Genomic DNA, 15722 nt, shown 5'->3' with positions numbered 1-15722 from the left:
AATACTAGAGTACTAGCCTTAATTTAATAGTATTAAAAAATGTGTAAAACCAGAAATCAAAATTTTCCAAGTTCAGGAGGAAAACTATGTTTAATATTTTCAGTGCTCTTGCTACTCAACACCATCTGAATTTAATGAGGTTTAATGTTTTTTTTAATAAGCCCTTTCCCTTTATTTGTCAGCTTTGAGGAGGAAATGGTTTCTGAATATGTGAAGTAATAAGTGGTGTAAAAGTTTGGAAGAGCTAAAACATAATGTGGGAAATTTTGGGTGGTTTTGACTACTATATATTTTTAAGAGAAAGGGAATTTTTGTTGTTGGAAGAAAGAAAAACAAGGAGTTGCCAAGCATATTATGTTTGAGAAATGATGAAAAATTCTCTATTAACAATTTATGAGCCTTGTATGTTTATTTTTAACACAAATTTATATTAACTCATATTCCTTATTATGGAATTTCTCAAGTGGGCAGCAGTTTATTCCATTTTCTGCCCAACTATGATTTTTATTTAAATGGAACCATGTTTGAGCCCATATTGCAACAGAATCTTTTCACTCTTCCATCACTGAAATCTCTATTAACACCAAAGAAAACTCAGACCAGATTCTTTCGTACTTTACATAAAATGAACAATCTTTCATGTCAATCATACTTTCCTTAATTTTATCCTACAATGACAAGTGAGTATGCTCTCAAATAATCCTCAAAGGAGACCAGAAGTCCTTTCTTTGCAGTACTTGGAAACAAACTATACACAATATCTTTTTTCAGAAGAAATAAACCATGGAAATAATTTCTAGATGTTGTATTAGAAGTTGGTTTCAGATGTATTGGGATGAACTGGCTTTTAAACAAATATATTTGCCTCACTTTTACAGTTTCCTGAAACATAAGGGAAGATACACTTAAAGAATGTTGGCAGGTCAAAAGAATTAGGGTTTTCACATTAAAAAGAAATCAAGTTTTAAAATGTTCCTGCTTTCCTTTCACCGGGTGACTTCAACTAACATTAATAATACCTGGGCAACAAAAACTATTTTTCCCTTTATTCTTTTTCCGTCTACTGTAAATAGAATGATAATACCTCTGTCTATTTTGTTTCTTTTTTAATTGCTTCACAAATATTATTTGTGCTCTCAAGCAGAATAAGGAGAGACTATGTGACACAGATATTAGACAAATGAACTAATGACCTGTTTTACACAGCATTCTAGTTCTGACAAAATAAAATTGGATACTGCAAAGCCAAATTCTGTACAGTGTAGGTCCTTTGAGAATTACAGTGTTTGAAAAGATGATTCTGTGTCACTTTGGACAATTCTAACTTTATATTTTGTAGTGCAAGTCCAAGGATCAGTAATCATTTCAAGAACATAAATAATGAAAAAAGCATTTGTAAAATATGTTTAAAAAACCCACAGCCTATTCCCTGTGGCCTTTTGACATTTGTACTATTAATTAAACTGAATCACTTATTTTTTAATGTTACAGGTAGATATCTATTTGCTAAATTGCACAGATAAAAGAAACTCTTACTAGATAAAAAATATTCATGCCAGTAAAAATAATTTTTGGAGGTTTGAAAGAGAAGCAGATGACTTTAGAATCAAATGCAATATGAGATTATTTTTTATAGTTTTGCTACAGGTGTATTATGTAATGTCTGTAGGGAAAGATGGTTGCCATATGTGGGGCTGAGGAAACTGTTACTAAGGTACAGGTAGGGCTAACCAAAATTTCCCAGGGAAAATAAATAATATTATAGCTATCGCTGGGAAAAAAAAAAAAAAAAAAAGAGAAAGACAAGTTTTGACCTGTAGACAGTAGGTAGTGACTGGGAGTGAGCTAATGATGTGCCCTAATTGTGTGTGTGTGTTGATTGAGGGGGTTTTTTTTTGGTATTGAGCACAGCCATGTGATTTGGTGTCCAACACATCTGTGAAAGACATTGTGTAAGTTTCCCTTAGTTTACCCCAGCTAGCTACTGAGAAAGTACATGGTACACTGAATGAAGTGCTTTCCACTGCAAGAAATTCATGCATGACTTGGAAATCATACTGGATTTATGATGAAGTGTTTACAGGAAGGGCAGAGGACATGCACTGACAAGCCCTGTGTGTCTTGTAAATGCATGATCTAGGGAAAAATCTATCATCCTGAAATACACAGCTGCCTATTACTTCATTCCTCAAACTCCATGATGACCCACAGCACTTCCTTCTCTTCACATGGACCTGAAGAACTTGTCTTAAATCTGGGAAGAGTTTAACATGTCTTTAGCATGTGAAGTAATATCCCAAGGCATCTTGGAGAGAAAAGACTGTGATCAAGTGTTACAAAACTCTAGTGAAGCAACATCCTGATGAGACTGCCTTGTGTTTTTTAATTAGCTGGAGGCCACAGGATAATCATTTCTAATTAAGTCATGTGAGTCAAATTCCTTGAGAACATTGTGAGCATGAAAAAGTAGTTTGATTTAATATCTGAAACCTAATCCCTGTCCATGTTCATGACTGCAGATGCAAGCTTGGCCCATATGCCATCCTCAGCAGTGACAGCTGCCCAGAAGCCTCTTCCTTTGCTCAACAGCAGAGCCCATCCCTCCCGGACACACTTCACTCAGATCACTTGGATTTCATTAGCAATTAAAGTTGCAAAGGTCTTACAGTTCAACTTATCTTGGGTGAGGTAACATGAATTCATTGACTACCTCAGTTAGATATTCAGCAATCCCTGTGCAGGCACATAGTGATGAGCTGGAGGAAGACACTGCTGGAAAGTGACATATTAATTAGTAATTTCATATCTGTGCTTTGTCCTGACTCTGCATTCTTGAGATCACAAGTAGTTCTCTGTTAACTACAAGAATCATATGTTCAAGGTAATTTTTTTTTTCATATAAATCAAATGGATTGTGAATTTAATACTTGAAATATTTATTAAAATACAGCTTTTTATTAAGTCAATAAACATTTTGAAATTATGTTCCAAGGCAGTTTAATGTGTTAACTGTGGTATTTGATTACTTGAACTGGTATTCAAAATAAAAATATTCTTTGGTATGCAGGAGTAAAAGAGATGTAGAAAACCAATTACTTACTTTTAGCTTAGCATTTCCACAAATACACAATGACAGCACCTTCACTAGTCAGCATCTTCAAAGAACTGGTTTGAGATATTGACTAACCTTTTTTTTTTTACAAGAGTTTAAATGAAATAAATATTTTTCATCTTTTAGACATACAATTAGTATTCAATCCTTTTGGCTTCTTGTGTTTGGCAATTGCCCTCTGTTCTGTGGCATGTGGGTTCATGTCCTAGAACATCCGTAAAACATTTAATTATCAATTTCATTACAAAGCTGATAAATTACACCCTGGTCTTCTTTGCAAGCACCTAAAGATTTCCCTATTCATCACACAGTTCAAAGACCTCCTTCTGCTAAGTGAAACCTTTGTGGGTGCAGGTTTGCTCGAAGGAGACACACTCCAAGGTGGGTATCAGTATGGCCACTTTATTTTATTCATCAAAAAAGGAAAAATAAGGAAAGGCTTGATTGCACAAATGATCTTGGTCTCCAGATAAAGAAGATAAATAATGGAGGTAAAGTTTATGTTTGGTGCTCATGTTCCACTGGCAGCTACTTAAGGATCAGTGCAGACCTCTACATAAAATGACTGCCAGTGGTTGATTACATAAATCTCAAATGATGACCATGACATGTGAAAGCAGGATGGCAGCCTGTTTCCTAGAGTGCTTCCTCACTTTCCTTGCTCAGGTCTTTTTATGGACAGAGAGCTCCAGGCATTGTCTTTTTTTTTTTTTTTTTTTTTTAATGTATTGATAGTATGCTAGCTAAATATCTTAGGGCTTGCAAGACAAATTATAAAAGCTATCAGCTTTTTCCAGTCCACATCAAAAGGAATTACAGAAAAGTTAGGAGATTCTTTACATGGCAAAGTTTCTTATCTTTTCCTAATATTTATTTCAAAGCATTGCAGTCAAGTTCATACAACATTAGCATGTAATATTTTAACAATATGGCTAATGGACGTAACAAAGTCAAACAGTTTTTAAGAGATGGGATGAACAACCACATATTAGAAATAATTTTCTGTGGACTTGTCTTCTGCTCTACACAACTAAAAAACTACAATATATCTTCTTGAGTCTAAAAAACCATCACCTTAATTAACAGCCAGAGATCTGGCAGCTTATTCATATCCTTTATAAGAGAATAAGAATTATACAGGTCCTTGACCATAAAAGTCTGTGCATAGGAGGAGAGAGAAGTACAACATTTTACTGACCATTCCCTTCAGAAGGAAAGGTGGGATCCTGCCCATATTTCAGTTACCTCAGTGGTTTCGTGTGACAGTCTGAATCTCATAGGGACCAGAATGGTAAAGAGGAAACAGTGAATTAATTGTGTATCACATCCACAGTGCTTCCTGTCACGCCCATTGCTCAGGCCATGTCCAAATTCAGACTATGACCCCAATACATTGCCACATATGAAATAAGGGTGCTATTATTTCCAACTTTCATATTCCAGTTTAGTTCCTGCAAACCCCAGAGTTCTTGGGCATTGGATTCTGTCACATCTGTTATTCACTGATGGATAATGTAACACCAATGCAATCATTCTGTGACCTTGCCTTCTAAGCTACCGTGTCAGAAATTGCTGAGAGGAAATGACATGCAACTTAAAAAAACTTGTTTATATACAAAATACAAATATGGAAGTGATTTCAGCTTTGTTATTGCTGATAATACTCAAGGATACAGGCATCAATAATATCTAAATTCCTGTTTAACTAAGATCAGCTATTGAGTCTACCTCTGCATGCCATCTCTCAGTTTGAAATGGAACTTGGACAAAATGCTTAGATGAAGTAGAAAAGTGACAGATATTATTACTATTAGACTCTATATATTAGAAAAGCAGGATTAAGAGATTCCACTGATAAATGGAAGTATACGGATATACAGGAAAAATCATGGAATTCAAGTTAATACCTTTTTCAGGCTCAGTTTCAATACTCTCAAAATACTGTCTTGCAGAAAGAGATTAAAAGTTTCATTTTCAGTAAATATTTTCTGGTTTTTCTGAGTCTTTTAATAGCAGACCTACATTTTTCCATGTCACAAATTTTCTGCTTGCCTAATTCCCCCAACCACCTACATGCTATGATCCAGCTGTTATTTATTAAAGACTGGCTCATAATGTCAAGGGCTTGTGTCTTTTTTCTATTCCATTATTGTTCCTCAAGTCCGAGAATCTCTTTGTATGAATTTATCTCCCAATTCCATTCAAGTGAAAGAAACCAGCAGCTTCTTCCATGTCCAGGCATGTTCAAGACTTTTATAACCCGTCTTGCTTCTTTAGCACAAGAAGGGAGAGTTTAGAAACAGTGTGAGTGAAGGGGAGGTGGAAAAACAGATATCTACAGATCCTTCTAAAAAGTTTAGGAGGTGAAATCATAGTGTGTGTGTGTGTGTGTATGTATGTGTGTGTGTGTGTGTGTGTGTGTGTGTGTGTGTGTGTGTGTGTGTGTGTGTGTGTGTGGTTAGTTCAAGCTTCTTTTGACTTAATTTTCTGTTGTTTAAAGGGTTAATGACAATTGTTTACAAGACTGTGTTAAGTATCCTTAAGTATCATTCCACTTCTTTCCATAAGTCAAAAGTGCCAAGCAGAACTGGAATAAAAAAAAAAAAAGGGAAAAAAAAAAAAAAAAAAAAAAAGAAATGGCAAAATTCCCAGGTAGAAGTTTGACAAATACTCTAAAAACCCTGGCACTTGGACTAGACCCCACAGAATAACACAAATTGCACTGACAGAGGACAAACAGTTCTGTGGGGGAAGAATATTAGCCTTGATGTTGGCAGGCTTTCTGTGAAATGCTGTGTTCTACTTCAGGGGTCTTCCTGGGAAAGCACCCACTCTTGTCCCTGGGTGCGTAGTAAACGTAGTTAACTGCTGGCAGTGAGGGACAAATGAGTCTGAGTGCTGCTGAGCTGAGGGAAGAAATGAGCAGAACCCATTCTGGCTGTTTCACTGCTGCATAAGCTGGCAAGTCACCTCTGACGTCTGCATGGTCTCCAACTCAGCAGAAGGACAACAGTGACTTCAGGGCACAGCAGGGATCAGCTTCACAGGACTGGGATGGGAATAGCAGCATCTGTTTACCTATGGGATTAAGGCATGAAACAGGCATCTGATCTGCTTCATGCCTTGTCAAGGATTAAGTGATTCTGGGAATCCCTGAAGCAGAAGTCATCAACTAGTTGACCTACAGGTAAGGCAAGAGTGCCATGTAAGGTACCAGCTCAGTTCACTCCATTCAAATTCGAGCTGTGTCTTTGCCAGTAAATCTTCACTGTGTCCCCTGGTAGTGTAAGTTTCAAACACTTTAAACTTCTGATTAAAGCTACAACACTGCTCCTGCTTTTATCCTGCAATACTTAAACCCAAGACTGAATGCTCACGTTAGTTTGAACACTAAGACTGCTGTCTTAGGGTTCAGCATAAGAAGGCAAGTCATTTCTTGGATCCATGTGTAAGTATCACACTTGCTCACACATCTCAGAGCCATGCAGACTGCTCAGCAGAGAATTTGCATCGCTTGTGCTGCCAAGAACAAAGCAAGATACAGCTCTTCCTCCCAACACTCACCAGCCACTCCATAAATGTCAGCTTGAGCATGCAGGCAACAGGATCTGGAAAGGGAAACCAACAGCTGGATCTGCAACATGCCTATTGGCAGCCATGCTAAAGTCACTGAAAGAAAAGAAAAGCTTCCTAAATATCCAAAAGGTTCACTAAAATATTTTCCAACTGGGTGTGCTGCATCTCATGCTCTGACTGCTTCGCCCCTGGACACAGCAAACGGGGTGTTTACAAAACATTCAGCTGAAAGCAGAGGATAAGTGCCATATGCAAGCTGCTGCTGCCAGGCAGCAGTATTTAAAATGTCCCTGCTTTGTGTCTGGATTTCTATGTGGAAATGCAAACATCATACCCTACAAATGCAACTTGGAATGCTGTTCCATGACCAGCAGAGAAACCCTGCCACTGCCAAAGGAGAGGTCCTAGCTTCCCAGCCTTCCTGGCTGCCTTCCTGCATCCCTGTTCCCATCCATGACATCCCACCCCTCCTTCATGGAGGCTCTTCGCACCCCTTAGGGTGCTGGTGCATTTGCTAACTTCAGCATCAAGCAATTTTTAGTGGGGTTAGGGTTATTTTTGTGGGCTGTTTCCTGTAGCTTCAGCCCTCTGAATTGGTTTATTGAAAACATACTTGATATCAGAAGGGCACAGGAAAACAGCAAGAGCACTGGCCAGGCTGGGAGGAGCAGGAGGACCCCATTACAGCAGCAGTGGGCTATTGGCAAAGCAACCCTCATCCTGCTGCAGCCTTAGATGTAAACATTTGTACCACTTCACTCACTGGTTCAGGGACCTGGTCTCTGACCTGGGTCACACACACAGTGTGACCTGACTCCAGCCAGGCAGTTCAACTCCAGTTTCCTCTGGAAGGAGGCCATGCCTTTCCCCAGGCCACCTTGCAGACTGCAGAGCTCAGCTGCTGTGGTGCTAGGATTGTTTTTATGAAGTCTCCAATATGTTTTTTCTCACTGGAGAAGCAGTTCCTTTTTTCATATTTTTCTTATGTTCAAAGAGAAGCGGACTATTTTTGGTTCATATTTCTCCTTTTGAACTTGCATGTGGGTATTAAGTCAACACAGGAGAATTCTGTTTCCAAAGATGAATGTCTAGGAAATGACAGTCAATAGTCACCAAGTGACAGTCACCGGGTGACAGTGGTTCTCCAATCCCTCCATAAACTGCACTGCACCAGGTTCAGAGAAGGGCATAGGAACTGAAAGTAGGACTTCTGGCAAAATGGGAAGATTGGAATGTATGACACAAATCCTCATTACCTTCCACCTGATGTTGGAGAAGTTTATTAAAAGGTTCTGCTGAAGTCCCTTTATCCCAAAGGTGCCTGTAATTCTGTAGGGCAATTTCTGCTGTTTCTTCTTTAGTTGTGAAACCACCCTTGGCTAACAGGCCATGTAGACCAGGATATATGGTCTCTGGTACTCTACTGAGACTTTCATTTTGCGGTGTGAGGGAGAAAGGGGATGAGTCCATAGATCCGTGATTACATGTGCCAAGTAGCAGCACAAGTAATGGTTCTGGAACAATGCTGGGATTTCAGATTCAAGAAAAGAAAAATGAGTTTTTTTTATAATTGACTATGTCACTAAAATTATCAGGTACAAGATGGGTGAAAGTAAGGGGTTTTTTTCCTTGGCATGCTGAGGTCCTACATGCAAGCCACTTTGCGAAAACTAAAGACAGTTTCTGGAGGTCCCTTCTCAAGTGCTATGAGGAATTACAGCTTGTTGACCCTCACAAAGAGCCAGGTCACTTCAGCACCTCTGAAAAATGGAGTAGTTTTTGTCCAGCCCAATTTAGGAATAAAGAAAAAAAACAACATACTGTCCAATAATATGATTGCGAAATCAGGGGGTTTTGGGCAAGGTAAACTGTCATGTGTTTGCTTGCTTCTTAACCCAAATTTGTTTTCTGCGTTTCTGTGGAAAATCAGAGGATGTTATAAGCTGAGTCATGCCATTATTGACTTTAGTAAGCACAGCACTGATATAAATAGTGAAACAGTGGTGCATCTTAGACAGAGGAAAAAGAGATTGAGAGGTCTTCTAGCAAGGGCTGGTAGGACAGGGAGACAAAGATGAAGACAAAGATTCTTCTTTTCCTTGAGTTATTATATTTTATATGCTCCTTTGCTTTTCCAGTGGCTCCAGAAAAGGAAAAAGAAGATATGCATTTTGCCAAGGTAAGGACTATGGACAGAACTGATTAAATAATTAAGAAAATGAACACAGTGATGTATTAGCAATGCAGAGTATTTTATTACCAGATCTCTGCACTTGAAAAGAAAGTTTTATATTCTAAACTGTTGCTTTTTCTTCCCTATCAGAAATATCTTGAAAACTTCTATGATTTTAAGGAAGAGAAACATTCTCTGTTTAAAGCAAAGGACCTCAACCACATGGCTGACAAAATACGAGAGATGCAGTCATTCTTTGGGCTGGAGGTGACTGGGGAGCTGAATCAGAAGACACTGGACATGATGAAGCAGCCTAGATGTGGAATACCAGACATCCGTTCATACAGCGCCTTCCCACGCAGCCCCACGTGGATGAAAGAAGATGTGACCTATCGGTAACATACATTAGAGCAGGTTTTTCTCCACACCACTGGGAAGCTTTGTGAATGATAGGCAGAAGTAAACGGGTTTTTTACTATTTATTTCTGTATTTATCCATATAAAAGCTCCATTCCGGGTGAAAGGGAGAGTTAGCTAATAGCCTACTAAATAATATACTCAGTGAATAGAAGGAATACAGCTGAGTATAAATGTTAGGCTTTCTGAAAGGTATAAAAGAAAGCTATGAAATCTTTATCTGCTAAATACGCAAATATTTTGAAAATAAACTACTTGCGACACATAAATAATTGTAACAACTGATTAAAATATTTGACCTTGATACCATGTGACCCAGTCACATGTTATCTGCTTGCTTTTAATTCCTTTTGTCTTTAATTCACAGGATTCTAAACTACACTCCAGACATGCTGCAAACTGATGTAGAGGAAGCAATTGCAAGAGCCTTCCAGCTCTGGAGCAGTGTCACTCCTCTGAGGTTCACCAGGGTCTATGGTGGTCAAGCAGATATAATGATTTCCTTTGCAGCTAGATGTAAGGAAGCTCTGTTGCCAGGAAATCATAGTACTTGTCACTTTTTCTTACCAAGATAATGAAAAGCATCCCTTTTTCCTCCCCTTATTTTTAGTTCACGGTGACTTCTATTCCTTTGATGGCCCAGGAGGAACTCTGGCTCATGCCTACCCCCCTGGCAGTGGGATAGGAGGAGATGCCCATTTTGATGAAGACGAAAACTGGACCAAATTTACAACCTATAGTGGTAGGCAAACTTAACTATAGTGTTTTCTGCTATTTTATTAGAAAGTGTTGTCTTGAAGATGCTGTAAAGTCACATATCCCATGGCAGCAGTTCCAGTATTTACTGAGATGTAAAATGTCAGTGTAATTTAGTAAAACAGTTCTGCATATTTTGATCTGGGATGCAGTCACAACAGTCCCTTGAAATTAATGTAGCCTGCAGTTGCAGCTCCAGTGAAGGAAATGAAGTTAACATGGAATAGCAACGTTGGGTAATCATGACATCAAAAGACAGGGAATTTTCACCCTTGGATAATGACCTTAAAAGCAATAATATAACCTCTCACATTTGTTTGTTTGCTTGGGTTTGGGTTTGTTTCTGATTTAAAGTTATGCTCATCTTTAACTTCTGGAAAGGAAAAAACATCTTGAATTTTTTGGCAAATAAAATTAAATATAATAGTGAATTGTTCTGGTTACCAGCAATGTCCAGGGATTATGCTATATGTTGCTGGTTTTGTGAGTTCCTCAGGAAAATTCCATGTCATTTACCATTCCCAAAATCTGATCAGGTGACTAAAACCTTCTCACCTCCTTTTCAATTTTTATTACTATTAAAGAAACCTTGATTTGTTGTTGGAAAATTTCTGCAACATGGGCAAAACTGTTCCCAGAGTGGTTTTCCAGTAAGAAATCAATGCCTATGATTCAAAACTCACTTCTTCTCCAGGAGGCCAGAGAGCTCTTACTTGAGCATAGTTAGATTTTGCCATTTTTTTAAGACTGTAAATGACATATCTTACATCAGAGAATGGCACCTGTATCCCATTGTCATGAAAAAAAATTGTTTAGTGTTTGTTCTTTGTGCTTTTTTAGGATACAATTTATTTCTCGTTGCTGCTCATGAGTTGGGCCACTCACTAGGTCTCAGTCATTCCAATGTTTTTGGTGCTTTGATGTATCCCATATATATGGCTGTGGATACAAGGAACTACCAACTTCATCAGGATGACATTGATGGCATTCAAGCCCTCTATGGTAAGCAAGAAACATCATTTTCTGGTGAATGATGGATAACAATTTATAATTAATTTTACCCAACAGATGAAATGGACTGAACTTCCTACTACAAGAAAAATACTGAGGTTTAATTTCCTGTTATTATTTTTGGGAAAATCTCTTGGGGTTTTTGTGGCTAACAGTCTACACCACAAAATAGAATCTGTAGACTGTATTCATTCCAGTTAGTCAAAAGATCCAAGAGCCTTTCCCCAGTGATACCAGAAGAACAGCCCATGTGTGTAGCATTAAACCCTCTTATTTTCCACAGAAGGGTAGTCATGTGCACAGCTGCCTAAAAATTTGACTTCACATGGTACAGCCTGAAATGCTGTGCCATGAACTACTCTGATTCACCTTCCATTTCCACACTTACTTATTTTCCAAAGGACCCCCCAAGGAATCTCCTGCACTTCCAACAAAAGCTTTTCCCCCACAAGAACCAACTGAAATTGTACCTGAAGAAGCACCAACTCCAGTGTCTCCCAGGGAAGAACCAACAGAAGTGACACCCTCCAAGCCACCCCAAAGACCAGATGACTGTGACCCTCATCTGACTTTTGATGCCGTCACTACCCTCCGTGGGGAAACATTGTTCTTCAAAGACAGGTAAGTGCTTTTATTTCCAGCAACATCTTTTGCGAGACTCACAAAGTCAAAGCATAAAGTTTAGTTCAAGGAATTTATCTTCCTTTGGTTACAAAAGAAAATATTTCTTTCTCTAAGTGTTAAGGCAACTTTGAAAAAGTTTACTAGCCCACCTGAGCTGGGTGAGTAACATGGTTTACTAACAAGTGAGTATAATGTTTTAATCCATCATACATCATTGTCCTTGTCTATTAAAATTGTGCAAGGCTGAATAATTCCTGTGTCACTCCTCAGCCTGTGCAGCTGCTTCACATGCAGCACTGTCCTGATCATACCATCCTGTGTGTGAGCCAGGGAGATGTGGAGAATGTCACTGGTGATTTTTAGTGTCACTCTGACCTAGGATTCTGCACTAGACCAGTAATGTCTACAGAGAGCCCCTGATGTTACAGGGTGGCCTTGTTTTGGGCACACTCTGACACTCACTGTAGCGATTTCTAGCTGGGCACATCCAGCCTGGTGAGAGCAAACAGCAGGTCAGATCAGGACTTCACCCCTTCTTGGCTTGGTAGTTGTGTTTTGCTTGAACAAGCTTCCTTTGATGATGTAGGTCTGATTTTCCTTCTAAAACATATGAAGAATTGTAGCTTAATAGTTTTCAAGGAGAAGGAGGCAAGAGCAATTCTTCCTTAAACATGTTTCTTAAGAATTTTTATTTAACATTTGCAATGAAACTGAAATCGGCTGTGCCTACTTACATGGGTCATGATGAAGAGAGAGCTGCAATTGTCAGCACAGCCACAAATATCCTAAGTTGTCCTAGACAAACAATTATGGTGCAAATGCAGAAGTCCACAGGGCCACTAGCTGTAGGTGATCCTGGTTGAACCAGGGGGTTGGACAAGATGAGCTTCAGAGGTCCCTTCCCAGCTCAACTATTCTGTAGCAGAGGGCACAGATCTGTGAGGGAGCAGGGCAGAGGCACCCTGCATCCCAAAAGGGGTGGTTCCTCTGCCTCATAGGGAGCACTGTTTCCAGCACCCAGACAGTAGGATTTTGAGTACATTTATGGGCCCTTGATCTCCTAATGAAGTACAGACAATGAAGCACTGCTGTTTTTGTTTCTATCAGCTATGTCTGGCGCAAAAGTCCGTATTTCTCAGAAATTGAGCATGATACTATCTTCTCCTTCTGGCCATCACTGACAGCTGGCTTTGATGCTGCATATGAGGTTGACAAGAAGGATCGAGTGTTATTTTTTAAAGGTACTTCACTTACATTTCCAGCAGTTTTTTTATGCATACATGAAGTTACAGCAATACTACTAATGTTATTTAATAATAATGGAAGGTATATTATTGTAATATTCATACTAACTCTAATACTAGTATTACCACTAAGAGAGAATATTCTTAATATTTAAATCCATTTAAATTAATTATGTTACTATCAGTAACTAATGCTGCTTCAAAATAGTCTTACACAGACTTCCTTTGGTCAGTTAGAGCAAAGACCATAGCTGACCAATGTAGCAAAATGGATTGCTACATTACATTATCTAAATACATTTTTAAAGATGACAAACACACCTAAAAATATATTGACTTTTAATTATTGAGTATCTAATACTCTTAATGACTATAAAAAGTAGAAATCCAGCAGCTGTGAGATATTCAAACTTCTCTGTGCCCTAAGTGGATAATGTTTTCAGCTGGACATCTGTGATGTTTGGCAGCATTTACTACACAGAAAGCTCTGGGGCTTTGACAAAAAGGAGATCAGACTCCTCAAGAATCCTTACAACATTTTCTGTTTTCCTGTAGATGGCCAGTACTGGGCTGTCAGTGGCTACAGAATAGACTCAGGGTTCCCCAAGCCCATTCAGAACCTGGGCTTCCCCAGCAGTGTCGGGAAAATCGATGCAGCCGTTCACGACCAAAGTACCAAGAGAACATATTTCTTTGTCGGCAACAAGTACTGGAGGTAAGGTTCTTCTCTCTTTTGTAGAAGAGATAATAAAACCAGCTTTTTTAATCAAGTGATATGAGTATTTGTACAGGAAGTTCATATCCTCTTTTTGTCAGCCTTCTCAGCTGCTTAAAGCTAAAATGCAATTACTCAGGTGTTTTCATAAAATAAAGTCTTTTACTGCTGAGTGTTCACTTACTTTTATCAGGCTGTGATTAAGGGGCAAATGAGTTTTGTTTATTCATTAAGAAGTAGTGTGAGCTAGTATAAAAATATAATGTATCATAATTAGTATAAAAATATAAATTGAGTGGACTTTGCCATCATGTCAGGTATTCATTCAGTAGTTACTAAGAAGCAGAAGTGCTCTGTGAAATTTATAAATGACAGATCAAGAAAGTTGTAGAAGGAGATTAAAATATTTACTTCCTAAGAAACAGTTCAGCTAAGAAGTAATTTTAGCCTAATAATTAGTTTGTAATACTATCTAAAAAAAAGTGTTATTATACCTAAAGTTTGTATTTCTCTTATGGGGTCACTTCATAGATTGTGTACTGTAAAATTAAAATAATTATGCTTGATTAATTATTTAAGATTATTACTCAGTATAAACCCTGTTCAGCCTTATTGTCAGTCTCAGGGCATAAAAGTAAATTTTCTAATCTGATATTCTGAAAACAGACTTACCAAGGGTCTAAAAATGTAAATACTCACACAGCCAGGATTTATACAGCTCTATGAGATCACAGATCACAGGTGTTGGATTTTCAGCTGAAAGTAGCAATATTTTGTAAAAAATCCATCTGGTTTCAACTTTGAATGTCACATGCTTGTTTTCTGTTTCTACAATTTCTTTATTTAGTTTCAATGAAAATAATCAATCAATGGAAAGAGGCTATCCAAGAAAAATATCTGCTGATTTCCAAGGAATCGGCCATCCAATTGATGCTGCCCTTCAGAAAAATGGTAAATAAATTAAAGTGTAATTTAAAAAACCCCAAAGACCACCTGCCAAATGCAAAAAAAAAAAAAAAATACGTTTCAATACATATATTAATTTTTTTTTATTTTAAAAGTAAATAGAGATCATTTAACAATAGGTATACAAAAATGAAATACTATTTTTTCCATATTTTTCCTCGAAATTTTAGGATATTTCTACTTTTTCCATGGATCGAACCAATATGAGGTTGACATCAAGAGGAAGAAACTCATCCGTATAATGAAAAGCAACAGCTGGTTTAATTGCTAGAAATTTTAAGTGATGGTGCAGGAGTATATTTGTACCAGGGAGAATTTTTAATGTTTCTTGATTTTAGACAGTGTTATTCACCTGTTCCTGTGCATCTGAGTCTGAAATTCTGGCCTTTGGCAATTCTAATTTAAAACCTTTAAAATGTAAAACCTAATGTACAGTTTTAATTTATTTTTGTCCTCCAACTATTTATTAATCAAGTTGTTTTTGAGTAATAAAGTATTTTGCTTGAGTTTAGCAGTTTTTTTGTTCTGATTCAGTCCACTGGAGATAAGGCATCTGCTACAACCACACACAAGCTGAATGGCACCAGGACCCATCAGCATTTTCAGCAGGGCTCAGTGCCTGTGGGAGGAAAGTTAATGAGAAGTAAAGGGGCAGTTCTTGCAGGCAATTAGAAATTACCCAGGTGACAAACGAGGGAAACAAGGCACTCAGGAACAATGTGGGGGAGGCACAAAAGGAGCTCCTACACAAGAGTGTGGGAAGGGAGAGATTGGAGTCTATGGCCTTAGCTGCCATGACCCCTGGCACAGGGACAGAGGGGTCAAGGCAGGCGTGGGGACAGGTTAGATGGGAACGTGGCAGTAGCTGAGAGGACCAGTGTGCCAGCACCACTGAGCGTGGTTTTAATGGACAGAGTCATCGGTACAGCAGGACATGAGCAACTAGAGAGAAGGGCAAGTGTCCAGTTTGGGGATGGAGGTGGCATGCAGGCAGGGTGGGAAATGATGGAGATATGATCACAGGGTTACAGAGACTCAGTGGATTAACCCTCCTGAGCTATAACTGTGTGCCATGGAAATGGAGTCAGGGCTGGCAGTCTACCACACAATCTTTGACAACAAACCAGA

General features: G+C 38.4%; 1 protein-coding gene across 1 annotated transcript; it reads left to right on the top strand.

Annotated features, from left to right (window-relative positions):
* The first annotated feature begins 8692 nt into the window (after positions 1 to 8692).
* Positions 8693 to 15105, top strand: LOC100227226 (interstitial collagenase). The gene is made up of 10 exons (XM_012569729.5): positions 8693 to 8867; positions 9012 to 9256; positions 9646 to 9794; positions 9889 to 10020; positions 10875 to 11036; positions 11447 to 11666; positions 12777 to 12910; positions 13469 to 13628; positions 14476 to 14579; positions 14765 to 15105. The coding sequence occupies exons 1-10, from the start codon at positions 8763 to 8765 to the stop codon at positions 14863 to 14865; spliced, it is 1512 nt and encodes a 503-aa protein (XP_012425183.5). The 5' UTR covers positions 8693 to 8762; the 3' UTR covers positions 14866 to 15105.
* The last annotated feature ends 617 nt before the right edge of the window (positions 15106 to 15722 follow it).

Source organism: Taeniopygia guttata, chromosome 1 (genome assembly GCF_048771995.1).
Source record: "Taeniopygia guttata chromosome 1, bTaeGut7.mat, whole genome shotgun sequence".
NCBI lineage: Eukaryota > Metazoa > Chordata > Aves > Passeriformes > Estrildidae > Taeniopygia > Taeniopygia guttata.
The sequence above is the reverse complement of the archived record's forward strand: the minus strand, read 5'-3'. Positions and strand labels throughout refer to the sequence as shown.

Bases quoted from the DNA above. Each gene is read 5' to 3' on its own strand.
- LOC100227226 (XM_012569729.5), top strand. From the start codon at position 8,763: ATGAAGACAAAGATTCTTCTTTTCCTTGAGTTATTATATTTTATATGC. The intron at 9,257-9,645 runs GTAACATACATT...TTTAATTCACAG, and splicing joins AAAGAAGATGTGACCTATCG to GATTCTAAACTACACTCCAG. The intron at 13,629-14,475 runs GTAAGGTTCTTC...TTCTTTATTTAG, and splicing joins GTCGGCAACAAGTACTGGAG to TTTCAATGAAAATAATCAAT.